Consider the following 26,663-nt stretch of genomic DNA (forward strand, 5'->3'; position numbering starts at 1 on the left):
CGGCGGCAGCAGCGGCGGCGGCGGCGGCGGTTGCCAGGAGCCCGCGTTGCCGCCTGAGCACCGTAATATGGCGGGGAGGAGGAGGAGGAGGCGGCGGTGGATGGAGCTGCTCTCAGTCAGTACCAATTGAGCAGTTTGTTTCCTGCCAAGGCCCGTAGCGAGGGGAGGAAAGCTGCCGCGGCCGTGGGAGAACAGGTGTGTGCGTGAGAGGGGCCTTGACTCAGCGGGTCCGGCTGCGAGGCCGCAGGGCGGGCGGAATGGGCGCGCTGAGTATCTGAGGGCGGGCTCTGCACGGAACCCGAGCGAAGGTGCCGGGCTCTTGGGCCTTGAGGCTCTGGAAAGGCTCCGGGTGGGCGGAGGCGGATATCCCGGGGGCCGGCGGCACCGGGCGCGGAGGTGATGCTCAGATGCTGGCACCGTCTGGGGGGTGTTCGGGATGGAGCCTTATCAGAGGAGTTGGGGGAGGTGGGCTTGGGGCGCTAGGGTGAGGGCAGAGGGTCCCCAGTAAATAAACTCGGGCCAGACCCGAGGAACCACCTCCTGTTGGTAAAAGTGGTTGGGCCGTTTTTTTTTCTGGCGAGGGGAGCGACCCCAGGGTGTGCACTGGCCATTTCTGAACGGCAGTTACCACCAAGCAGAGACCCTAGGAGCGCTGTTTACTCTGCCTTTGCGATTCTCTGGGGGCAGAAGCATGAAGTAAAAAAAGGAAATTCTCTTTATTACCCATGATGCTACTGGGTGGTTCCCATCCTTTGCTTCTATCTGGTTGTAATACCAGTTCCCTACCCCCCAGTTTAGGCAAATGGCAGGCGCCTAGAGAGTGATTTAATGGGGAGGGGTCTGGACACAGCAAAATGAGGAAGCTGTTGTCCCCCTTTCCACGTTTTTAAGTTAAATTGAATCTTACCAGGAACCAAGTACTGTCGCTGCCCTCCAGGAGTTCATAAACAAGTGAAAAAAATCATAATCATCATCATCCTCTTCGAAATAAAAGGTGCTCCCATTTATTGATGCTTTCTGCATATCCTACGGTATACTAATGAATCCTCACAGAATCTCTTTGAGAGAGATACTCTTGATTATCCCTATTTTACAAAGGAGGAAACTGAGACAGAGATAGTAAGTGAATTGCCAAGAACATACAGCTAGTGTGTGTGCCTGAATAAGAACCTTCCCCTTTATTGCCTCCACAGGAAGTTTGTTTTTAGGAGGACTGATGGGTAAACAACCAGCTAACAACTGAAAACAAGGCAAGATGTGTTCTGTGTTACTTTTACCATTCCCTTCAGTGACATTTCTGATAGAGCACTGGTGAGGAGTAGGTAGGAGAATCGTGAGTCTATGGGGTTTGCAAAGAGCCTCATTTGGAGAAGGATCATCGTCTAAATGGAGAAGACAGGGCATGTCTGCACTTGATGCAGCCAACAAATTATTAATTCATGTGGACCAGTAATGCCTGCTGGTAAAGTATGGGGCAGCAGATTTGTGGTTGGAGTGGCCTTGTAGTCAAGGCTCCCTTAAAATAAAACCCTGCTGACAGAGGTAACTGTGGCGTGAGAAGCGAAGTGCCCTCTTGCTTGATCATATAAGATACAGACGCTCGGGGCTTCCCTGGTGGCGCAGCGGTTGAGAATCTGCCTGCCAATGCAGGGGACACGGGTTCGAGCCCTGGTCTGGGAAGATCCCACATGCCGCGGAGCAATTAGGCCCGTGAGCCACAACTACTGAGCCTGCGCGTCTGGAGCCTGTGCTCCGCAACAAGAGAGGCTTGCGATAGTGAGAGGCCCGTGCACCGCGATGAAGAGTGGCCCCCGCTTGCCGCAACTGGAGAAAGCCCTCGCACAGAAACGAAGACCCAACACAGCCATAAATAAAATATAAAAATAAATAAATTTAAAATATGGGGAAAAAAAAATTGCATCCACATACAAGGGGTGTATCCTTGTTCAAACAGATTTAAAAAAAAAAAAAAAGATACAGACGCTCGCTTTTTAAATGGTTGCCTTTGCAGTTTAGAGGTACCAGTTTCTCTGAGAATAGGGTCATCTATGAAAGTCATTCTCAAAATTCCACTCTTCCTTGCTAGCTTCTTTGCTGTCTTCTTTTTTCTGGTTTACGTTATTGTTTGAGCTAATTATCCTAATTTATTTATTCAGTATTTTTATGAAGTGCCTATTGTGTACAGACACTGTCCTGTGTAATGGGGATTCAGTGGTGAGCAAGACTGAGAAGGTACCTGTGCTTATGGACCTTACATTTTGGTGGAGGAAGAAAGACAAAAACCAAGGAAATAAACAAGATAATTTCAGATAGTGGTAAGTGCTATGAAAATTGGGAAACAGCAGGGTAGTGTGATAGTGAAGGGTTAATTTAGGGTGCAGGGTTAATTTAGTTGGGATAATCAGGGATGGCCTCAGAAGAGACCTCCAAGCTGAGACTAAAGGATGAGAATGATCCAGTCATGCTCTAGGGTCACTTGGTAATTTCCATAATCATCATATTAGACTTGTATTTGGATGTTTAATACCCTATTATAGGCTATAAGTTATGCTGTAATAATATATTGCTGTATGTCTGCAATATGTATGACAAACATATACTGTTTAAGGGATGTGAATTTAACTTTCTGAAACAATGAGGCATATTTTTTATATGATGTTGTTGAAAGAAATGTAAAACTTTTGCCATAAAGATATTTTATTTCCTTAAATTTCCCAGACCTTCCGTGCTTTGCTTGTGTGTCCATTGGAAGTATATTACATTAATTGTATGAGTAATCTGTTTTGGTTTCTTGTAATGCTGGATGCATGGGTTGTGTTAAAAAATATTTTGAAGTATTTTAGTATAAATGGGGTCATTTGAAGTTCTCTTATATCTTAGCTTCTGCCTATTTTGATTGTTAAGATATCATAATGTGGGTTGAAGTCTAGATTAAAAAAGGAGGCCTTGCTATGGTTATCATGCAGTAAGGTGTTATGTTTTGTTTTTTACTTTTGCTTGTCTTATGAATATAAGTTTGCAAAATAATCTCATTTACACTCTAGAGAACCATTTCTTTGAAATTAAACTCTCAGTTTGCATAAATGAATGTAGAAATAATTAGAATTGATGGGATGGTAGGAAGAAGTCTTGCTATTAATAAGACTGCCAGTTGGTCAAAAGTAGCAATATATCTTTTTTCATAATCTAATCATAATTTTGAATATGATTTTTCTTCATTTCTAACTGTGACATTATTTGTCCCTGATACGTTAGCGTACTAAATTTTTAAGTACCTTGAGGCTTAGGACAGTATCGTATTGTATCTTATTTCATGTTTGCATATCCCACGTCATGAAGTGATTTTCCCTTCCCTCTCTCTTTTTTTCTTTGTTAATTAATTGTTTTAGAATGAACACTTAAAGAAGCATTATTGTATAAGTTTTTCTGTTTTCACAGATCATATCGTTGTTGGTTATGTGTCCAGTGATATCTCTCTTTCACTTTCCCTTTCCCTTGTTTATTTAAAGGAAACAATGCCAGACATAATGCTATGGAAACAGGCAATCAAATATTTAACACTTGCTAGATGAATGAATTTGGTAGCTAACCCTTCCTTTTACCTTGTATTTTCATAGCCACCATCACAGTTTCCCAGAAATTGTGAAATTACTGGACTGATTATTTTAAGTGGTTTGGTGATGGTTCCACTTTTTAACAGTAAAGTAGAATTAATATGAGAGCCAGTAGATTCTGTTTTCCACTTCCGACTGATTTGGTCAGTTATCATGGAGTCAAATTATATTCTTAAGATATGCAAGTAATAGACTTTGGACTCCATGATAGAAAAAAGAACTTTTGAAAGTAAATACCAGTTTTTATTTAACTAGCCCTTTTGTCTTTTATTTTGGCTACAAAAGCATTCCTACCTTTGTATTATTTAGGTTTTTTTTTTAAATAAATAAACCGTTGCACACATTTTTCTGCTTAGATTTCTTATTTTTATTTTATTTATTTATTTATTTATTTTGGCTGCGTTGCCGCGTGCGGGCTTTCTCTAGCTGCGGCGAGCGGGGGCTACCCTTCGTTGAGGTGCGCAGGCTTTTCATTGTGGTGGCTTCTCTTGTTGCAGAGCACAGGCTCTAGGCACGCGGGCTCCGTAGTTGTGGGTTGCGGGTTCTAGAGCACAGGCTCAGTAGTTGTGGCGTACGGGCTTAGTTGAACCGCGGCATGTGGAATCTTCCTGGACCAGGGCTCGAACCCGTGTCCCCTGCATTGGCAGACGGATTCTTAATCACTACGCCACCAGGGAAGTCCTATTTAGTTTTCCTTGTGATGTGTAGATAAGTCCTCTTGAAGAAAAGATAATATGTTTTACAACTGATTTTCTTTCAGGTTTCATTGCTGAGTTCTTAGTACTTTTCTAAACTAATCACATTTAAAGATTGATTATGTACAAATCTTCAGAAATATTTAGTATATGAAGCAAGGCTTGACTGGGCAGGGTCTTGAGGTGCTTTCCTTTACCCAAGAATTAGCTCCTGATCAGTGAAACAATTCTGGGAAAGCCAGTTCTAGAAATTGTGAATTCCAGGAATATTTCAGTGCCCTACAGATTTGCCAAATAAATTAAGATCTATTTTTGTCAGCACATTAAAAATGGCTTTTTTTCTCTCTTGTAGTGTGATTGTGGGAAGATGGAAGAGTATGAGAAGTTCTGTGAGAAAATTCTTGCCAGAATCCAAGAAGCATCACTATCCACAGAGAGCTTTCTACCTGTCCAGTCTGAAAGCATCGCACTTATTCGCTTCCATGGAGTGGCTGTGCTTTCTCCACTGGTAAATGTTTTTGATTTTAAATAATCTTTTTTTCTATAGTGAACCACTAAGATAGTTCACAGAAAAACAAAAGAAAGGCTGGCTTATAAATATCAAAAAGATGCCTGACCCTTTTCATAAGTAAAGAAATGCAAATGAGTTAGCGTTTGGTTTTTTTTGTTTGTTTGGTTTTTGCTTTTTTTTTTTTAACATATTTGATTGGCAAAGATCTGATAGGATCTAGTATTTCTTAGCTTGTGGGGAGGAGGCACTTAAAATGCACTTTTGCTCAGAGAATCGGTTGATTTTATTTTTTGATGAGCAGTTTGGTAGTGTTTATCAGAATTTAAAAGTGTGTATAACCTTTGACTCAGCAATTCCATTTTGGGAAATATCTTACAATTATACTCATCCATGTGCCTGAAGAAGTATGTGTAAGGTTATAGGAGCATTGTTTAAAAGAGCAAAAGATTGATGAACAACCTAAATGTCCATCAGTACTGGACTAGTTTAACTAACTGGTCCACTTTATAGACTCTCATTAAAATGAGTACAGTAGATCTTAATGTGTGGGCATGGAAGGATCTTCACAAGCTACTGTAAATCACTGGACACAGCATGCTCTCAGAGGCAGTATAGAGTAGTAGTTAAAAGCCTGGCTCTGGATCCTTCTGGCCTCGATTCAGATTATTGCTCTGCCACTTACCTGCTGTGTGAACTTGCAGGTTCATTTTCTTTATCTGTTAAATGAGGATAAAAAATAGTGCCTACCTCATGGGGCTGTTTTGAGGAAAACAAACTAATACATTTAAAATGCTTACAACACTACCTAGATCATAGTAGGTACTCAATATATGCTAACTATTTGGGTTTTAAAATAAGACTGTTATCTTCTTTCTCTGGGGAGGAGTGAGGGAATATCGGATGAGAGGGAAGACACACTTTTCATCGTGTTTCCCTTTGATACTGATTGAATATTTTATAAATGTATGTGACATTATTTCAAATCAGAAAACTTATATTACTGAAAGAAAGCGAGTTTTAAATTTATTTCTTTTTTGTATAGCAGGATTTAAAAGGTCAATATTTTCTGCCAACTTTTTGTAATGAAATTTTCAACCATACAGAAAAGTTGAGAGGATAGTTCAGTGACTACCCACATATCTACCATTTAGATTCAACAATTTTTAACATTTTTGCCGTCTTCGCTTTATTGCGTTATTTGCTTTATTTAAAACTCTTTTTGCTTTATTGCTGAGCCATTTGAAAATTACAGATACATGACACTTCTCCCCTAAATATTTTGGTATACAGTTTCTAAAAATAAGGATACTCTCCTACATAGAACTCCAATATCATATCACACTTTACGAAAGTTAATAATAATTTTAATAGCATCTAATATTCTGTTTATATTCAGATTTCTCTATTTGTGCTCAAAATGTCTTTTATAACTTTTTTTTTCTTGTCTGGATCCAGTCAGTTCACAAATAGCATTCACTTGTTACGTTTTTTTAATCTCTGATATAGAACAATTCCTTAATTTCTTTAAAAAATTGTTTTTTATGATAGTGAATTTTTAGAGATCTTACAGAATGCCTTACATTTTGGATTTGTCTGATTGTTTCCTCATGGTGACATTTAACTTGCCCTCTAGTCCCTGTAGTTCCTATAAACTGGAAATTAGTCTTATAGTTTGGTTAGAGTCAGGTTAAACATTTTTAGCAAGAATTCTTTGGAGATGATGCCATGTACTTCATATTAAATTAAATCAGAAGTTACATAATGTGTAGTTGTTTGTCTTTTAGTAATGTGTAGTTTGAACACTTGCTTCTACAGTGGTGACTGCCATATGACTCTAAAGGTATACATTTTCTTTTCTCTTTTTGATTAGCAAGTAAACTGTGGAATGATTCTTTGGTACCATGCACATAAGAAAAGATTTTAAAACAGTTTTATCAGCTACTTGATGACATATTGCTTGATTAGTTTAATATAGGCCAAAATGTCTGGGCCTTGTTGTTTAGGGTCTACGACTTCATCAGTTACTTATTTGTAAGCAAAATCTAATGCTTATGGACCTTAATCCATGTTTTTAGGTTGTATTTGATAGTCAAATACTGCAACTTTGAAATAATTTTTTATGACATGTTTTCTATTTGCATAAATCTAAAATAAGTCTTGACTCCTTAACATAGTGACTAAACTTCCCAGGACTTAATAATAAAGACTTAAATCCACTAAAAAAAATATAATGCTTGGAAGCCTTCAATTTTTTCAGTACATTACATTTTTATTGGAGGTTACAATGAAGTGGAACCAAATATGTGTTCTGATTTTGTAGGCAAATAAAACATTATCTGTTTCTTCTATCATTAAAGCTTTGGACATTTTCTTGAGGTAGCAAAGAGGTGAAATGTATACTGATTAGAGGATTAGAAGCTAAAGAATCTAACTGAACCAGTGAAGTAAGACATTACCAAATGAAAATCTCAACAATAGCCAAAAGGGTTAATTTTATCTTTCATTTCAGAGCATTTGATAAGTGAACAGTTTTTTTTTCTTTCAACTTTTTTTTTTCAATTGAGAATAATTACTTACAGTAAAATGCACAGATCTTAAGTGCTAAAGTTCCATTAGTGCTGGGGACTTCCCTGGTGGCCTAGTGGTTAAGACTCCGTGCTCCCAATTCAGGAGGCATGGGTTCAATCCCTGGTCAGGGAACTAAGATCCCATATGCCACACAGTGCGACCAAAAAAAAAAAAACAAAAAAAGCAGTCCCATGAGTTCTCATCCATTTATAACTCACACCCACACAACATTTTCATCACCACAGAAAAATTTCATATGCTCCATCCCAGTCATCACCCCCAACCACTGTTCAGATTTCTTTCACTGTAGATAGTTTTACCTGTTACACACATTTTTAATCATTCTGGTTCAAAACTGCCTGATTTTATGATATTTTTACATTTATGAGAAATAATTACATATTTATGATGTTTTTCAGCTTAATATCGAGAAAAGAAAGGAAATGCAACAAGAAAAGCAGAAAGCACTTGATGTAGAAGCAAGAAAGCAGGTTAACAGGAAGAGAGCTTTACTGACACGTGTCCAGGAGATTCTTGAAAATGTTCAGGTGTGTAATTTAAGCTCTTTTAAATTATAATTAAGAAATCATGAGTTAAGCATTGATGATAATTTTTCAGAAATAAATTTGCCTTAGTAGTTAATTACCAATATACTGTTAAGCTTGAGAAACTTCATAATTTGTGATATTCCATTTCAGTTACTCCAAAGAAAATTCACTTGCTTGTTAGTGGTGCTCAGTACTTGAATCAGAGGGTACTTAGACAATGGACCCATACACTGAGTATAATTGCTTGTTGTCTGTGTCTTATGACTCTAAAAACATTGAATTCTCAGTGACAATGATAGAATTGGCCATTGTAGTTTACCTCTGAACTAATCAGACTATTGACTCAATGACCTTATTCTCATTCTCTGCTAAAGTAAATAACTGTCCCCAATTTTTTTTCTGGTGAAAATTCTGCTCTTAGATACACAAATGCAATTTAGATTAGATAATAGAATTGCCTAGATGCATCTTAGATACAAATTGAAACTATTTAAACAACACATCTATACCTTTGCAATGATTTTTATTTAATTTAAATTTGTATAAACAATGTGTTTTAAGGTCTGGATCATTTCATACTAAAAACAGTGAATTAGACAAAACAAATAATTTCTGCCTTATATAACCCTGTTTTGCTGGTTACATCTTTTTTTTTTTTTTTTTAATTTATTTATTTATTTATTTATTTATTTAAGGCTGTGTTGGGTCTTCGTTTCTGTGCAAGGGCTTTCTCCAGTTGCGGCGAGCGGGGGCCACTCTTCATCGCGGTGTGCAGGCCTCTCACTGTCGCGGCCTCTCTTGTGGAGCACAGGCTCCAGACGCACAGGCTCAGTAGTTGTGGCTCACGGGCTTAGTTGCTCCGCGGCATGTGGGATCTTCCCAGACCAGGGCTCGAACCCGTGTCCCCTGCATTGGCAGGCAGACTCTCACCCACTGCGCCACCAGGAAAGCCCTGCTGGTTACATCTTTTAATTTTTTTTATAATCTTAGGGGTTTGTGGTGTGTGTAATTCATACTAGATGATTTATGTACAATGACCCTTAGGATATTTCCGACTAACTACTACCTTCATTTCTCTGTGGGTAGTAGATTTTAATTTGTAAAGTATAATTACTGCTCATATTGAGTTTAAAAAATGTAGTGAGTAGCACAGTAAAGGTGGGTTTTTTATTTATTAGATATTTCCTATTATTGGAACAAAAATGGCATATCATTCTTGGTCCACTGAGGGAATATATCAAATATACTACTAATGAGTTTATTGTTGAGTTTGAAGACTTTCTCTGCTTAATAGAACGTGTACAATGTTGAACTATAGAGTAATGAATTAATTATGCAGATAGAGAAATTTTATATAATACAAATAGATTTCTAAGGTCTGTTTTACCTGTAAAACCTATGATTCTATGATAGATTTTGTTATTGTTGTTATTTAAATTGTCTAACCAAAGGCTTTTTTAGTGATGTACAAAAAGCATGGCTGCTGAATATCACAAATATGAAATGTTTAGCTATTTTGAGGAAATAATTCATTTTACTTAAACCTGCGAACGTGTGTCATGAGTATGTATCCCTTTTGTTTTATTTCGATTGTGAGGCTGTGACCAAGTAGATCTTGTTGTACTGTTTATTGCATAGTACCTGGAAATCATTACATGTCTTGGGATATGTAAGGTAAAATAAGAGTGCCATATTGCCTAAGAAAAAACACACATACAAAACAACCTAAAAATCTTTTAAAATTCAGGATTCTGGAGTGTATTCATATGATAATATGATAATGATTTCTGCCAGTTTCATATATGCTTGTATAATCTTTAGAAAACATCCTAGTTCACTTTTTGTTCTTTTGCAAAGTCGAATTATTTAGATACAAAATGTAATTTTTTTTTTTTCTATTGGATCTTTTGTGTATACAATTGTTTTCATCTTTATTAAATTTTTAACTTATTTTGCTTGTTCAAAAACTCATTAACAGGTTGCTGTTTTAAATGATCACCCAGTTAATCAAACTGAAATTTGCCTTAATGAATCAGGTTTTAAGTTGAAGTTTTTCTTATTTTTTAAGTATTAAGCTTGATGGCTGACCTATCATTTACCACAAATTTGTCTCATCATATAGAAGGATTTTAGTTAAAATTTGGAGTAAGCGTATGGGAGGCAGGAGTCTTGGTACTGAATTATTTTTTTGCTTAATCAGTGTCCTGGGCAAGTTAGTCCTTGTTAAAGAGGAATCATCTATGTAAGAAATTTAATTACTTGCTATTTATCTTACACATTGTTATCCCTAGATGATAGTTCTCATAGGAGGAGCAGTTGGTGATGTTAATAACATATAACCAGAAGAAGGTTGAGGAAAATGCTTCTATTCCAAGATTAAATTGCACATGAGTATATGAATGTGTGTGTATATATATGCACATATGTTCATATTTGTATCAGATTAGATAAATGACTTTTTTCCTTTTCTTTCTTTCTTTCTTTATTTTTGGATGCACCTGGCGGCATGTAGGATCTTAGTTCCCCAACCAGGGACTGAACCCGCGCCCCCTGCAGTGGAAGTGCGGAGTCTTAACCACTGGACCGTGAGGGAATTCTCTTTTAATCTGTTAATAAATAGGCCAGGATGACCAGTAGATGCTTTTTATAGTAATTTGAGCTCCATGTGATATAGAATACCATAGAAAAGGTCATCTGAGTTTTTATTTGTGTTTTCAAATATTAGAACTCTGAATCTTCAGTTTCAGTTTCACTTTAGAAAACAATGAAATCAAAGGCTTTTTGTGTAGTGAGGAAATATTACTTTTTATTTCTTAAATTTATTTTTTTTAATTAATTAATTTTTTGGCTGATCCACACGGCATGTGAGGTTAGTTCCCCAAGCAGGGATCGAACCTGTGCCCCCTGCAGTGGAAGTACGGAATCCTAACCAATGGACCACCAGGGAATTCCTGGAAATAATAATTTTTAAATTTCCTTTTTCAGGTTAGAAAAGCACCTAATGCCTGTGATTTTGATCAGTGGGAGACTGAAACAGTTTACTCTAATTCAGAAGTCAGAAACTTGAATGTTCCTGCTACACTTCCAAATATCTTGCCAAGCCCTACTGAACACTCTACTTTAGCAAAGTTTGAAAAGATAACTGGAATTTTGCCATTGAATACTGAGGACCAATTTAAATCTAATGGGATAGACTTAGCTAGGGACTCAGAAGAATTCAATTATCTGAAGCAATGTGATAGTTCAAATATTAGCCACGCAGAAAACGAAGCTTCTCTAAAGACCTCCTCAACAGCTGCACAAGAACCACTTATTTCTGGTGGTCTCTTTCCAACAAATGAAGAACAAGATCCATCACTTTTGGAGGAAGTTACTCCCGATCCCTACATAATGAGTCTTCAGAAGCTGATGAAAAAGTCAAAGGAATATATAGAAAGAGAGCAGTCTAGACACAGTCTGAGAAGTAGTGCAAAGAGGAGTGTTAATGAGAGTTATTCAGACAAAGAAAATGATGCTCTTAAAGTGACTGACTGTGAAAAGGAGAAGGCCCAGTTGATGGGCAAGCACTGTGGTTCAGTTATTCCTGACAAACCAAGCCTTAATAAATCAAATGTTCTTCTCCAAGGTGCTTCCACTCAAGCAAGCAGCGTGAATACATCCATTTTAGGTAGCTTTTCTAAAGTGGACGTACCTGTACCAACTGGCCATTCCACTGTTTTAGAACCTGATTCTGATTTTAAAGGCATTCCCACTTTTGTTACTGAAAATAATGTTATCAAAAGTCTTACTGGTTCATATGCCAAATTACCTAGCCCAGAGCCAAGCCTAAGTCCTAAAATGCATCGAAGGTGTTCTAGGCCATCATCAGCATGTCATATACTTATAAATAACCCAATAAATGCTTGTGAATTAAGTCCTAAAGGAAAAGAACAGGCGGTAGACTTAGTTGTTCAAGAAACTGATGAAAAAACAAATGTACCTGAAACTGTGCCAGAGTTACCAATTGATTTAGCAGGAGTTTGTTCAAGCAAGGTTTATGTCAGTAAAAATACTTCTGAAGCCATACAGGAAATGGTTTTAGGTAAATCAAATCAGGTATGTCAATCTTCAGGAAGTCAATTAGAAAATAAAGTTATTCATGGACTTGCTATCATGGAAGGTCAGTTAACATCTGATGGGAGAGGACCACACAAAATGGACAGTACATGTACTGCAGTGGAAAGATTGCATGAGCCATATGCCACCAGCCAATGTATAGTGAGTCAAAACTTTGGGACTGTGAGTGGACTCAAGTCAGCCAATGTGTTAGAGAAAAACTCCTGCAATTTCCAAATGGGACTGAATAAGTCTTATGACGTAAAAAACCCATCTCCTTTACTGATGCAAAACCAGAATACCAGACAGCATATGGACACCCCTACAGCGTCCTGTGGAAATGAACAATTTTTGGATAACAGTTTTGAGAAAGTTAAACGGAGACTTGATTTAGATATTGATAATTTGCAAAAAGAAAACTGGCCTTATGTCATAACAACTGGAATAGCTGAACAGGAAAGGCAACATTTGCCAGAAAAAGGATACTCTAAGGGGTCTGTCTACATCAACAAGAATAAAATATTAGAAAGTAGTTCCAAAGGTAAGATAGCTTCGAAGTGTTTAATATCTGCCAAGCAGGTAGCATCTCTATTTAATACCTTTAATTGACAATTAATAATTGTCAGAATAATAATAATTGCAGAATAATTATAATTGTCTTCATCTGTTCATTTATCAGAGCATCACTAGCTACAGTTTACTGCCATTTGATAGGCTTTCTTAAAGGATTTTCCTATTTAAATTATGAATCTTTCACAATCCACTTGGTATTACAGAGAATATTGTTAATGACTGGAGGAAAAAGTTCTTGCATGAAACATCACTCATAGTTTTAATCCAGTATATTGCTATGATGTCTTCCTTTTGGACTATGGTTTCTAATATTTTCATCAGCTTGCCCTTTCATTTGTAATGAGATCTTCATGTAGTTGGCCCTTTAGTAAACACTTTAACACTAAATTATTAGAGAAGATATCACAAATAAGGCTCTGTGAGTAGTGTTTCAAGAGTGGTGTCTTTATTAATGAAAATTATTTCAAATTTCTTTCTGTTGCATCTAGTGTTATATCAACAGTAACTTGTTAAAACATGTCTTTACTCCTTACTTTGTTGTCATGGCTCATAATTCTTCATTACTGATGTGGAAGACATATAAATCAAGTAAATTAAGTTTTTAGACACAGACATTTCAACTCTAATGGGATATGTATCCTCCTGAAAAAAACTTCATATCCTGTAAAATTGCACACTAAAAGTAACAAGGTTTATAGGAAAAATAGGGTTGGGTTGGGGCAGACTGCACAACACCTGTGCGACTTTATAAGCACTCTAATAAAAACAGTTGATATCTGAGGAGCCAGCTTGGCTTCTCCAAGTAGATGACATAGCAGGCTAGTAGCTGTCTCGGTGAATACCAAAAGTACACAGACTGACCAAGTGGCAGTTCTGGCTGTGCTTTCACAGGAGGAAGGCCAGTGCGTGTGAGATGAGGCCAGGCATGGAGGCAGCCGGCTTGCTATCAGAGTGGGCAAGGGCTGCAGTGCATTGTGCCGAGAGCTGCCCATTGCTTGGCTGCCTGCCTCGGGCACACCTCCCAGAGAGGGATCCCCTGGACAGGCACTCATTTATAAAGTTTTTAAGGTAGAGCTGAATGGACTCCAGTTGTTGGCTGAGTGGTTGAGTGGAGGGCCTTTTTCCTTTCTTGCTGAATGTTACAATTCAACTGCTTTTCCAGCCCCCCCTTGCCTATAAAAAAATTGCATGTGAACAACTGCAAATTGTTGTAGCTGAATAAAATGTATTTAGGAACAAATTATCAGAATACCATGGCAGGTAGGACAAATATAATGCGCTTATCTTCAATGAAAATCATTGACTGTGTATTTGGAAAGAAGGATTCTTTGAATTTAGTTGAATTATAGTGGATTCCTAAATATCTATGTGCTACATCTGTGTAATACTTGATATTTCAACATTTCAAAGTGTCACACCACTTTCTATTCAGTAAGTTGCATAGTCATACTGATTTAATAAATTTTTTAGTTAGTAATTAAAATATCTAGAATTTTAATATCCAATCTTTTTTGGAGCCTCAAGCTGAGTAGCTTTACACTGTAAAAGCAACATTTATTTTAAAAAAGTAAAACAAAGCAAAAGTAGAAGCTACAATACCAGAGACCCTGGAGAAGGACAAGAGTGAAGAAAATAAATGGAGGTGAGATGCACATGAGAACCACATTGTGAAGTTAGTTGCAGTAAGGAGAATTGGACGGAACATATAGTCTTGGCTTTATCAGTTCAGATCATGATGGGATCTGTCGAACGAGTGGGTTAGGGTGATGAGATACAGACCTTTAGTGGCATGAAATGAGAGGAGGGCAAAAGAGAACGTGATTCAAAGTAGGGACCTGGCTATATCTTGATTGTACTAGGTCAGATCCAGGAATACTCTCTGGTCAGAAGCGTAATTTAAATTGATGTTATAAAAATCAGATATTACTAAATTTTCTAAATTTGAGGGGACATGTTTCTTTTCAGAAGGCGAGGAGATATTAAAAAGCAAGATGTTAGCTTTCGAAGAAATGCGGAAGAGACTAGAAGAGCAGCACGCCCAGCAGTTATCGCTACTCATAGCTGAGCAGGAAAGGGAACAGGAGAGACTGCAAAAGGTGAGGAATTAAAATGTAGGGATATAGGGCTGGTGAGTGGAGTTTTGGTCATGTATAGGATACTTATAATTGTTACCCTTGTATAGCTTAATCTAAGGGGGTCATTGATTTTCATACATGGAGAGTATTTAAAAAAAAAAGTGACTTTGGAATTATCAATTTTTTTTTAACATCTTTATTGGAGTATAATTGCTTTACAATGGTGTGTTAGTTTCTGCTTTATAACAAAGTGAATCAGCTATACATATACACATATCCCCATATCTCTTCCCTCTTGTGTCTCCCTCCCTCCCACCCTCCTTATCCCACCCCTCTAGGTGGTCACAAAGCACCAAGCTGATCTCCCTGTGCTATGCGGCTGCTTCCCACTAGCTATTGGTTTTACATTTGGTAGTGTATATATGTCCATGCCACTCTCTCACTTTGTCCCAGCTTACCCTTCCCCCTCCCCGTGTCATGGAGAGTATTTTTATTGCCAAAGTGTGAGTTAAAATATTTTGATCCTTATCTAAAAATAAATGCATAATTTATCAAAAGGATACTTAATAGAATCCTTGATTCAAAATTTTTAATATTTTTAAAAGGTATTTTGTAAGTAGATGCTGAAATATGCATTCTGTAAGAGTATATCATAAGAGGAAGGACACTTGTTTTAAGATTATCACATTTTAAAATCAATTAAATAGTCAATTTTATTTGAGGGAGGAGAACCTGAAATAAATAATAATTTGCTGATAATCATACATACTTTTAGCTGAGCCTAAAATACTATTTGGAGATGTAATGAAAAGAGCTACCATATTATAATAAACTGTTAATCTACAGGAAATAGAAGAACGGGAGAAAATGTTAAAAGAGAAGAAGGTGATTACAGCAGAAGCCTCTGAATTGGGCATTAGCAATGCTGTGGACTTAGAATGGAGAAAGATAAGTGACTCTGGTTTACTAGAAACAATGCTGTCTCAAGTGGACTCACTCCATACTTCAAATTCAAATAGTTCTGGTAAATATTTAAAAAAATCCTTTTCCATTTGAAAAAATTATCCTATAGTAAGATATCTTATTTGGCACACTTTAAAATTGTACCTCCTTTCTATAAGTCATTCCACATCCAACCCACTGCTATTTGCCAGCTGCTTAGGAACTGGTGAAAAATGAAATGATAGCAGCAGATCAAAGACCAGTGAGCAGGTTCATGAGAAAAGCCACCTTAGCAAGGAAAATATCAGGAAATTTGACTCAGAGCCTGGTCTTTATTCATTCAAGTAGCAGGTGATATTCTTCAAGTGATAACACAGTTTGCTATCTCCTGAATGATCTTGAATTACATCTCATTACCCAGTCCCAATAAGAGCTTATCTTCACATCTTCAATTATCCTGAGATGCTGTTTGTGTTGAAAAGATCCATCTGGTGCATAAGCTTAAAGTCCATAAATATTTTAAGTCTGCTGTGGATCAGTTTCAGAGTTGTTATTCTTAATGAGTGTTATGTTTATTTGGATGGTCTGTGTATTCTAATTATTTGACATCAAGTATAATACTTTATGTATATTTCTCAAGGTTTCACAAGTTCTGCCCTACAACACAGCTTTTGTTCTGCAAATGAAGTACCATTCTACCTCTGGGGATCATCAGCTAGTGGCTTGACCAAACTCTCAGTAACAAGGCCTTTTGGAAGGGCCAAAACTAAATGGTCTCAGGTGGGCAAACTTAAAGATATATGCATGCATGTCTGTCTGTCTATATCTTTTCTAAAGAGCTATGTTATCTTAGGTTGTACAAATGAGGCATAAATATTCTGCAATACATCAAAAGTTTAGCTTTTATTAAAGATTAAACTACACAGAGTAAACACATATAGAAGAATTTAGTTCATTGTAATAGATTAAGAAAAACAATCTTGAGTATAATGCTCAGATTATTAAAATGTTGTGTCTATCTTATTTCTTCTAGGTTTTCAGTCCAGAAGTACAAGCAAAATTTAACAAAGTAACTGCAGTAGCAAAAGGATTTCTTACTCGTAGGCTCATGCAGACAGATAAGCTGAAACAACTTCGACAAACTGTAAAAGTAAGAGGATTGTGTAAATTGTGTTACATTTCTGTCTGTTTCTATCAGTGTTGTGACAGCTGAGTTGACAAATTAGTTCAGAACTTAGGCAGATCAAACATTTTTTAGTCACATAATATAGGCTTTTAGAAATTGATAAATCTCATTCAGATAATTTTTAAAAATATGTAAATGAAGTAGTTTGTGCATTTTTTTGTCTAACTTTAAAGTGAGTGCTGTTTGACTTCTGATGTAATAGTTTTGTGTTCTTCATTTCGTTTTGACTGAGAAAAAGAACAAAAGGAAACTCCAGTGATCATGAAATCTTTCTAGAAAAATGAAGGAGCATTTCTTCTTTCAGGATACTATGGAATTCATAAGAAGTTTTCAGTTGGAAGCACCATTAAAGAGAGGTGTTGTTTCAGCACAAGATGCTTCTCTTCAGGAAAGAGTGTTAGCTCAGGTAATGCATGTATCCTCTAGGCTCTTAGGAAATGGAAATGTTTTATTTCTCTGCCTTCACTGAACCACTGAAAGTAGGTTTCAATGAAAACTTTAACCTTTTTCTCTAAATAAGAGCATACATAATACTACTGACCTCTAACCTCATCTTTTTAAATGGGTATAATATTTTCTTCTTTTGAACTTAGTTGCGAGCTGCCCTGTATGGTATTCATGACATATTCTTTGTAATGGATGCAGCTGAAAGAATGTCTATTCTACATCATGATCGAGAAGTTCGCAAAGAGAAAATGCTCAGGCAAATGGTATGTTACATGACATTTAAACTAGTGAGTGAAAAAAAACCTCTATTTCTTTTATACTCACAAATTATTTCTGATGCCAAATGTGTGGGTTTTCCCCCCCACACCAGATCTCTGACACCAGCTGAGTGTCCTACAATTCAATTCAGTTCTGATACCATCTACCTGGAGTTAGTATCAGATCCTACATGTTAAGGAGGCAGTCTTATGAGACTGCCCCCACTTCAGATGCCAATCTCATTAAATAAATCTTTAGGAAAAAATAGGAAAGAACTTTTGTACTTGTTTAGATACATATTAATTATACATGTTAATTCAAGGGTTAAGTACATTTTATTAATAATTATGTTGCTTCTGACCAACTGGCTATAAAATGGGGTTCCCATGCCTCCCTCCTCGGGTTTGAAAATTTTTCTAGAATGGTTCACAGAACTCAGGGAAACATTTGCTTACATTTAATGGTTTATTATATAGTAAAGGATACAGTAACAGATACAGATGAACAGCCATATAGAGAGATGCATAGGGCGAGGTGTGGAAGGGTCCTGAGAGCAGGCGCTTCTGTCCTGTGGAGGGTGTGTGCCACCTTCCCAGCATGTGGATGTGTATTTTAGGGTTTTTATGGAGGCTTCATCACGTAGGCATGATTGATTATTGACTAAATCTCTAGCCTCTGTCCTGTCCCCGGAGGATAGGGGTGAGGCTGAAAGTTTCAAGGTTGTAATCGTGCTTGGTCTTTCTGGTGACTAGCCCTCATTCAGAGCCCACCAAAAGTTGTCTTATTAGAACAAAAGATACTTTGGGGAATTTCCCTGGCTGTCCAGTGGTTAAGGCTCGGTGCTTTCACTGTCGGAGCCCGGGTTCAAAAAAATTGCTTCTATCACCCGGGAAATTTCAAGGGATTTAGGAGCTCTGTGTCAGGAACCGAAGTCAAAGATCAAGCATTAGAACAAAAGATGCTCCTATCACTCAGGAGATTTGATTAAAAGGGTTTTAGGAGTTTTGTGTCAGGAACTGGGGTCAAAGACCAGATATTAATAGGAACCAGGGGCAGATCAATCGATTGATTGATCTATCTATAATTACTTCACATTGAGGTTCTTCTGGGTTTGGTGTAATTGATACTAAATATCATTCTTTATTGACTTTAGCACCCATCCTACAATTCTTTTTTTTTTTTTTTTTAATATTTATTTATTTAGTTTTGGCTGAGTTGGGTCTTCACTGCTGTGCACGGGCTTTCTCTAGTTGCGGCGAGTGGGGGCTACTCTTTGTTGTGGTGCACAGGCTTCTCATTGCGGGGCTTCTCTTGTTGCGGAGCATGGGCTCTAGGCGTGCGGGCTTCAGTAGTTGTGGCTCGCGGGCTCCAGAGTGCAGGCTCAGTAGTTGTGGCTCACGGGCCTAGTTGCTCCACGGCACACGGGATCCTCCCAGACCAGGGCCCGAACCCGCGTCCCCCGCGTTGGCAGGCGGACTCCCAACCACTGCGCCACCAGGGAGGCCCCCATCCTACAATTCTTAAAACAGGTAGTTCCCAGGATTACCAATAATATTTAAATCTGTAGACAAATTTAAAAGAAATTGGCAAGAATTACATACTGTTTTTGTGATTAGATTTTTGAGTTAAGTGTTAAATATTGCTTGGATGACTCATAAAAAACTGTTGGCTGCTCCTGATTGAATTTCCTTGAAACTGTCCTGTATATTTTACCTCTTTTGGAAATCAGAGTTAGAAAAGAGGCTCCAAATTAATTTGAAATACAGTTGATCCTTGAACAACGTGGAGGCTTAGGGGTGGCCCACAGTCAGAAATCTCAGTGTAACTTCTGACTCCCCAGCAACTTAACTACTAATAGTCTACTGTTGACCAGAAGCCTTACCAATAACATAAACAGTCAATTAACACATATTTTGTATGTTATATGTATCATATACTGTATCCTTAAAATAAAATAAGTTAGAGAAAAGAAAATATTAAGAAAATCATAAAGAAGAGAAAATATATTTACAGTACAGTACTGTATTTATCAATACCATAATTTATGTTGTCTGTTTATAACATGAATCGTGTCTGTTAAGTACCTACATCAATATTGTCTTATATGATACAAAACACTGTAGATGTTATATGTATTACTAACGGTAGACATCAAAAATGAAAAGATAAAAAAAAATGAAAAGATAATGTGAAAAACAAGTTCACATTTATTTACAGGTATAACAATTCATGCATTGATAATGAGGAAGCAGCAATACGTTTGATTTATGGGAACCTAGTGTAATCAATATGATTGCTTCACAGTAGCCTAGCCTGTACACTAAGGAATAAATTGTTATAATCATGGCATACAGTGTTGTCATATTCATAATACAGTATTGGAAACAGTGTTACATAAAAAAAAAAAAAAACACGTACCTGTGATGATAGGCTGTAGTTGAGAGAGAAGAGAGGGAGAGGGAGGCAGAGAGAGAGAGAAAGAGCAAGAGGCCTGCATACTGTATGGTAATGTAACTCTTTGAAAGCAGTTATAAAACAGTAAGGAAACTAACACATTAATTTTATATTAAATATCACTCACCTTATGCTTATGTAAGGATAGACTAGTATATACATATATTTTATGCATTCATGACATAAAATTTTTTTTCATATTTCTAGGTTATGTGGTTCATCTGTGAGTTTTTTAAAGTTGTCATAAATCTCCAAAAAATTTTCCAATATATTTGTTGAAAAAAAATCTGCATGTAAGTCACCTGTGCTGTTCAAATCTGTGTTGTTCAAGGGTTAACTGTATATCAGAGTGTTGGAGATCTGTGGTTTGAATCAATGATCTTAGTGTGGTTGGCAAAAGAAAAAGAAGCCAAATTTATACTATTTCATTGGGAAAAATAATTTTAATTATTTAATTAAAAAAATTAGACTGCTTCAATTGTAAAGACTAAGTTAAAGTTCAAAATGCCAGTAAGAGAAGCTTTTCCATGCAATTTGAGATCATCCAATACTATACTTTAGTGGTATTACTGGTACCCCTACAGCTTCATGTTACTTTTGTATTTTAAAGGATAAAATGAAAAGTCCACGAGTGGCTCTTTCAGCTGCAACACAGAAGTCTCTTGATAGGAAGAAGTACATGAGGTAAGTTTTTTTCATGTCTTGTCATATTCTAATTTAATTATTATCAAGCCAATTAATTTTAAGCAACTGTTGGTTTGTATATTCAAATTAGAAATAAAGAATTGTTAACTCTTCTGCAGCTGAGGTGATAGAAATCCCTTTATATAGATAGTTTTGGTGGTAAAATCTGATTTTATCTTTAGATAAATGTATTAACTAATAAATTTGTCAACGTTCAACTTGTGTAATTGATAGCTAATCAAGTAATCTTAAAAATACTTAAATCCTTATATTCAGTGTTAATTTTATATCTTTTAAATATATTCTTTTTCAAATATCCTGAAGACTTCTTAGTGGGAAAAACTTAATGCAAATAATATTCTGAAACTATCCTATTAAAACTCTTCTTTCTTGAAATTTGTCTTTAGTATGCTTATTACAGGTCTTTCAGTAGTGCACCAACTTTGAAATGATGATTTGTTTCTGTCATCCTGTATCACATCTGTAATCATGTGTTTTCCCCCTTTCTAAATACATTATTTGTGTGTCCTTATTTTTATATTGTGTTAGAGCTGCAGAAATGGGAATGCCAAATAAGAAATTTCTGGTTAAGCAAAATCCTTCTGAAACAAGGTGAGAAAAATCACTTAGTCTCAGTAAGAGGCTCTTTTTTAACTTTTAAGGAAAAGAAAATCTTATAAATCCCAAGCTTGTTTTTTGTTGGCTTTGTTCTACTTTACATCAGTAAATCTCTCCCTGTTGGGGTGGAGGGTCACAGAGTCAGAATCCATAGTAACACCTGGTCATATACGTGGTCATGTGCCAGACCAGATGTTTGTGGAGCTTTCTCTAGGACATGCTATCTCTGATGGAAATATGAGCCCCGTATGTCCTGAGTTCAGTCTGCAGTCCAAGGGGTCTTTGATACTTACTTAAAAACCTTAGAAAGCTAGCTTAATGTTTCTGACCTGTTTTCTGCTCTTACAAGAGTGATGTTTTGTTTCTCAGATGTTTGAAAGGAAAAATTCCTTCTGTAAAGTACGTAAATAAATTATCTAAAAGCACAAGGATTAATATTTGTGTTAGACATCTCTTTCCTGATAAAAAAACCGAGGTTTGTTCTCTTGGTGAGCAAATAAGCACCATATTGATACACTTTAATCAATTTGTTTTGCATTGTGATAATGTATAGGCCAAATCATTGCATCGTTGACTTCTGCCTCACTGTTTCTTTCATCTGTTGAAAGAACATGGGGGAAAAACTGAATTTATCCTATTGAATTAATTTTTTATTTACCTTGTCAACAGAGTCCTTCAGCCAAATCAAGGACAGAATGCACCTGTTCATAGGCTACTGAGTAGACAAGGGTAAGAATTCAACACACATGGGTATTTAAAAATATTCAAATCAAGATTAGCTTTGAGAGGGATTAGCTTTTTATATAAAGGATAACTATTTTCAAATGCGATCTTTCTATAGTATTAGGAAGAGCTTTTAACGTTTTGTTCAAAGATAACCCTTTGATGTACTGTTGTGTATTATATTTTAATTATCATCTTATGTTGGCGTGTTTCTACTTTCCATTTCATACCATTTAGCTCATTAAATAATGTAAACATCCACATAGTAAGTTCAACATCACCAAAGTGTTTGTCCAACAAAGCGTAAGTCATGGTTATAGTCTCCTGACGAAGGGAAAGGTATAGTTTCTTTACTGTGCGCATGCATGAGACTTAATTCTTTTCAAGCTTATTTGTGCTTTGAACGGTTGATGCAGTATGGTTGCTTTTTTTGAATGTTGAACATTTAGAACTTAACGCAAGTGACTTATTAATTTTTTTATATTCAATTAGAACCCCTAAGACATCAGTGAAGGGGGTTGTGCAAAATAGACAGAAGTCTTCACAGAGCAGAGTGCCTAACAGAGCGCCTGTTTCAGGTGTGTAGCAAACAAATTCCTGAAACCCATTCAATAGAAAGACGTGCACAAGCTGCCCCATGACCCAGGCCATACCAGTGGGATAGAGTGTCTTTCCTTGCCACCGTAATTTTGGCATATTCACCGTCATTCCTACTAGTGATCATTTGTATTAGTATTTTGCAGCAGTCAGGAGATCTTAGTGAAACTGTGGTTCCAATCTTGATTTCTGTAAATTCCATGGAGACACTATGTATTTTTTAATCTGAAAACTTTGTAGAATTATACATGCTTAACTCAGAAAAGTTTTTATAAATGAGTAAAATATAATGATGTGATGTCCAAATCTGTGCATGTCTATTCAGCTTTGGGGAAGTGTATCACCCAGGAATATTTGTATCTGCACATAAGGGGAAGAATTTCTCTCTGACCACAAGGTCACATGTGAATATGCCAAGTGGGAGGGGGTGAAGTCTTAATCTTTTGCTCAGTAAGAAGCTTGAGCTAAATTTCTCTTTATGTTCGTTATTTGAGAATTATTTAAGGGCTAAGCCAAAAAGTGTATTTTAAAATCCTATTTATGGTGGCAAAAAGACAAATTCAGTGTTGAGCTAATGCAAAACCCTTAAGCTAATGTTTTAATATTTTTTAGGTGTCTTTGTTAAGGCACTATGGTAACTCACCAAAAATTATGTGATCCATTAAAAATACTTTCAAAATGCTTTGCTTTAACTAGACTGCTTTCTAAACATTTACAAGAAACCTAATCACCAGGCAATTAAAATTAAATCTTTAATCAATTCTAGTGTTCTCATTAATACACCATTATTCATATTTTAGAGCTTTTATTACTAAGTAATTTTCTCCAAATTAGGAGGGAATAAGCAACATAAATTTTTTCATGTTATTCACATAATTTCAAAGAGGGAACAAGATATTGATCACAACTTTGAATTGATTGCTCGCCTTTTGCATGTATATATAGTGAGTTTAATTCATAATGTTGAATATATAGAGGATAATTTAAAAGGTCATCTTTTGGAATTCACTGTGAGTGACAGTCAATGGAGTTGTTTTAAAGGGGATTACAGAGCTGAAAATCCTGCTTATTCCAGAGGTAGAATCAGCTGGTTTGAAAGATAACCATTTGGAAGAACTCAGACCAAACACCAGATTTGTTGCTTGTGAAGTTACATGGAATTTTAAGACATTTTCAATTTTTTCTCATGTTAGTGTTATATATTGTAATAAATCCTAGCTCGTTGGCAAATCATTGAGGAATTAGTATTGTTTTTCCTAATGTTGTCTATTGCCACAGTGACTACTCTCCATATTTTCTCATGCATTTCATCTCCACTATTTGTCACTTGTGAATCTATAAGTAAAATAGCAACTACTGTTTCTATTCAGTAATACGCAACAGTATAAAGGATGAATAGGAAGTCATTGCAGTTAATGTGTACAATGAAGTTTAGTATTTAGAACTATTGTGGTCTAATTGCATTGCAACATAATTATTAATAAAAATGTACTTAACCCTTGAATTAACATGTATAATTAATATGTATCTAAACAAGTACAAAAATTCTTTCCTATTTTTTCCTAAAGATTTATTTATACATGAGTGCATATTTAGACAATTGAAAAAGACTAAAGAATTTTATCCTTTTACATAAACTGAAAATTTGGCTTATGGCTGACTAAAATTCTACTATGAATCTCAACACAGGGATCCATAGTTGCTTTTGAAAAGATTGTTCTTTCCTCCTTGAATTTTTAATGGCCTGGATTATGTTTCAAACAAATTTGAAATTATGCTTTGATTTGATCTACATGGAGGACAAACCTTTTATTAAGCATTTTATAGAAAACTCATTTTTATGTTGATAGACTATCATATTCTTAGACTGAAGTACAATTCTAAGGCGTTAAAGTTTGCTGCAAAGCAATTAAAGTTGTTTATAGTTTTTAGAAACTAAATTGCAGTCTCTGATCTCATATATGTTTTAAAACATTCATTTGATGTCTTGTGCTTGACTTAAGAGTTTATAGTGAAATTCAGAAACTGCTAATTAAAGCAGAGTAGGAGGTAGTAATGCAAAATGGTTAAGTAAAACAATGAATCAGGTAGAACTGGGTTCTCAGAGTTTCTACTTCTAGCTCTGTTACTTATACAGGTGACTTAACTCTCCTATGTCTCAGTTTTATTATTGTTAAAATAGTAGTAACAATTTTGACCTCGTGATTATTTTACATAAGGATTAAATATAATAATGTGTTTTGCTTAGCTCAGTGCTTGGTACACAGTGGGCACTCATTAAATGGTATCATTACAGAAAAACTAACATTGAGAAATAATATTAGTTTTGCTCTATTTTTAGGAGTATATGCAGGAAAAATCCAAAGAAAGCGGCCAAATGTTGCGACAACTTAAGAAGACAACATTCATTAGGATAAAAAAGGGGGGAAGGGTTAGGATCCATATTATTTTCCCTGCTCACGACTTTTTATTTAACTCTGGACTCTGTTTACCCAGGCAAAGTGATGTCAAAGGGCTGAAAAATCATCTGGATAATCCCATCCCCCCCACCGAATTTTCCTCTTAATATCAGTTTCGGGTGAAGACAAATTAGTGTTTAGTAATTGGCTCATTTCTGTCCTTAACCTGCACAAACATAAGTTTGTTTTATTACTCAGGTGTCTGCCGAGAACCTTTTTGTAAACTTAAAGGACATTTGCATTTATTTCTATAAAATATTGAAAAGGTGTGATAACTTATAAATAAGTTCTGAAATATAAATTTCATTAATCTCTGCACACTGCTGAATTTGATAAACTAGATACTGTTCTGTTTGAGGGGAAATTATTGCAGAAGAACGTTTTTCCCCGGTTTTGTAACTTTGAAAACTCTGATTAATCTCTCATATTCTTGGACTTACGGTATAACCACATGGGATAGAACACTTGCCTGTTGATTGTGGTCCGCCTAAAATTCACCACAGGAGTAGCTGGGCATCACCATTTTGGTCACAGGTATACGTTCCTCTCAACAACTAGTTGTCTCACAGAAATGTTAGGCTTAATGTATGTTAATAATGTATGTTATTACCCTAGTACTATTAGAAACATTTCTATTAAATTATAAAATCTTTCTGTGGAGGGTATAACAAGTTTGGGGAAGATAGCACAATCTTCTTAAATGTAGTAGCGCTTAGGAATGAATGCATTTTACATCTATTTCTTTAAAATAGAATAACATGTTGCATGCAGTTACATTTTCTGTTTAGTCTGTTTATTTCTTCATAGTCTGCTTTTTTTAGCATGCTGGATTTAGGGGAGAATAAAGGGCTGTACTATATGATAAATTCAGATTTTCAAATGGGATAATAATACTGTCTAGTTGAAAGTCTGCATTACATAAGAGGCACTAATGCTTAAGGTTTTTCATCACTTACATAATCATTTAAAATATAAACCAAAAAATGTTACCAAGGGAACATGATTTTATGAAAAAGAATGTCACTGTTAATTTATCATGCCATCTCCAAAAGGGCTTTGTGCTTCTCACATAAAATTGGGAACATTTATGTGTACATTTAATCTTTCTAACTTAAATTTTAAAAAGGTACTGGTATTTTGAAAATGCAGACTGTATATATTCTTAATATTCTCTTAAGAATGTCGAGATAAAGATTGTTTTCTTTGATTTTCCGTTCCATTTATAATTTAACTTTTACATCCAGCTGTAGACAGAAAATAGTAATCTACTCTGGGTGTAAACCTGATTTTCTTTATTGAGATGTATCATTTATTTAATGAGTGAATCAGAAATTAGAAATAGAACACAGTCAAAAATATCTGAGTTACCAATTTATATTTGTGGGCAAAGTGTATCAAAATTATCTTCTTAATATGATAAATTGTGCTTTATCATTCTGAAAACTCAGGATACAGCTTACTCAGATCTTGTGGGTCTTTCCAGTATGAAAGATAGATGCTAAAAGTTTTGTGTACAGTAATGCAAATTGGCTACAACGAATAGTATGTTTCAGAGATAAAACTAGTTTTAGATTAAGGATGCAAAACTTGAGTGTTTTTTTAAAGGATAAAAGCTT

At 36.0% G+C, this 26,663-nt stretch overlaps 1 protein-coding gene across 5 annotated transcripts; it reads left to right on the top strand.

The window, feature by feature from the left end:
* Positions 1-26,265, top strand: CCP110 (centriolar coiled-coil protein 110). Of its 5 annotated transcripts, none has more exons than XM_068524397.1 (16): positions 1-195; positions 2,157-2,315; positions 4,662-4,817; positions 7,808-7,936; positions 10,922-12,572; positions 14,570-14,700; positions 15,526-15,703; positions 16,262-16,401; positions 16,655-16,771; positions 17,112-17,213; positions 17,401-17,517; positions 20,577-20,650; positions 21,200-21,262; positions 21,938-21,997; positions 22,484-22,569; positions 24,930-26,265. In XM_068524397.1, exons 3-16 carry the CDS (start codon positions 4,677-4,679, stop codon positions 24,980-24,982), a joined length of 3,042 nt encoding a protein of 1,013 aa, XP_068380498.1. In that variant the 5' UTR covers positions 1-195; positions 2,157-2,315; positions 4,662-4,676; the 3' UTR covers positions 24,983-26,265. The 5 variants fall into 5 exon arrangements, with proteins under 5 accessions (XP_068380498.1, XP_068380501.1, XP_068380499.1 ...); XM_068524400.1 differs by having other exon boundaries at positions 14,573-14,700; XM_068524398.1 differs by having other exon boundaries at positions 2,186-2,315.
* The last annotated feature ends 398 nt before the right edge of the window (positions 26,266-26,663 follow it).

Source organism: Eschrichtius robustus, chromosome 16 (assembly GCF_028021215.1).
Source record: "Eschrichtius robustus isolate mEscRob2 chromosome 16, mEscRob2.pri, whole genome shotgun sequence".
Taxonomy (NCBI): Eukaryota; Metazoa; Chordata; class Mammalia; order Artiodactyla; family Eschrichtiidae; genus Eschrichtius; species Eschrichtius robustus.

Excerpts from the sequence above, each read along its gene's own strand:
- CCP110 (XM_068524397.1), top strand. The coding sequence starts at position 4,677 with ATGGAAGAGTATGAGAAGTTCTGTGAGAAAATTCTTGCCAGAATCCAA. Across the intron at positions 4,818-7,807 it reads TGGCTGTGCTTTCTCCACTG|CTTAATATCGAGAAAAGAAA; the intron begins GTAAATGTTTTT and ends GATGTTTTTCAG. Across the intron at positions 12,573-14,569 it reads ATTAGAAAGTAGTTCCAAAG|AAGGCGAGGAGATATTAAAA; the intron begins GTAAGATAGCTT and ends GTTTCTTTTCAG.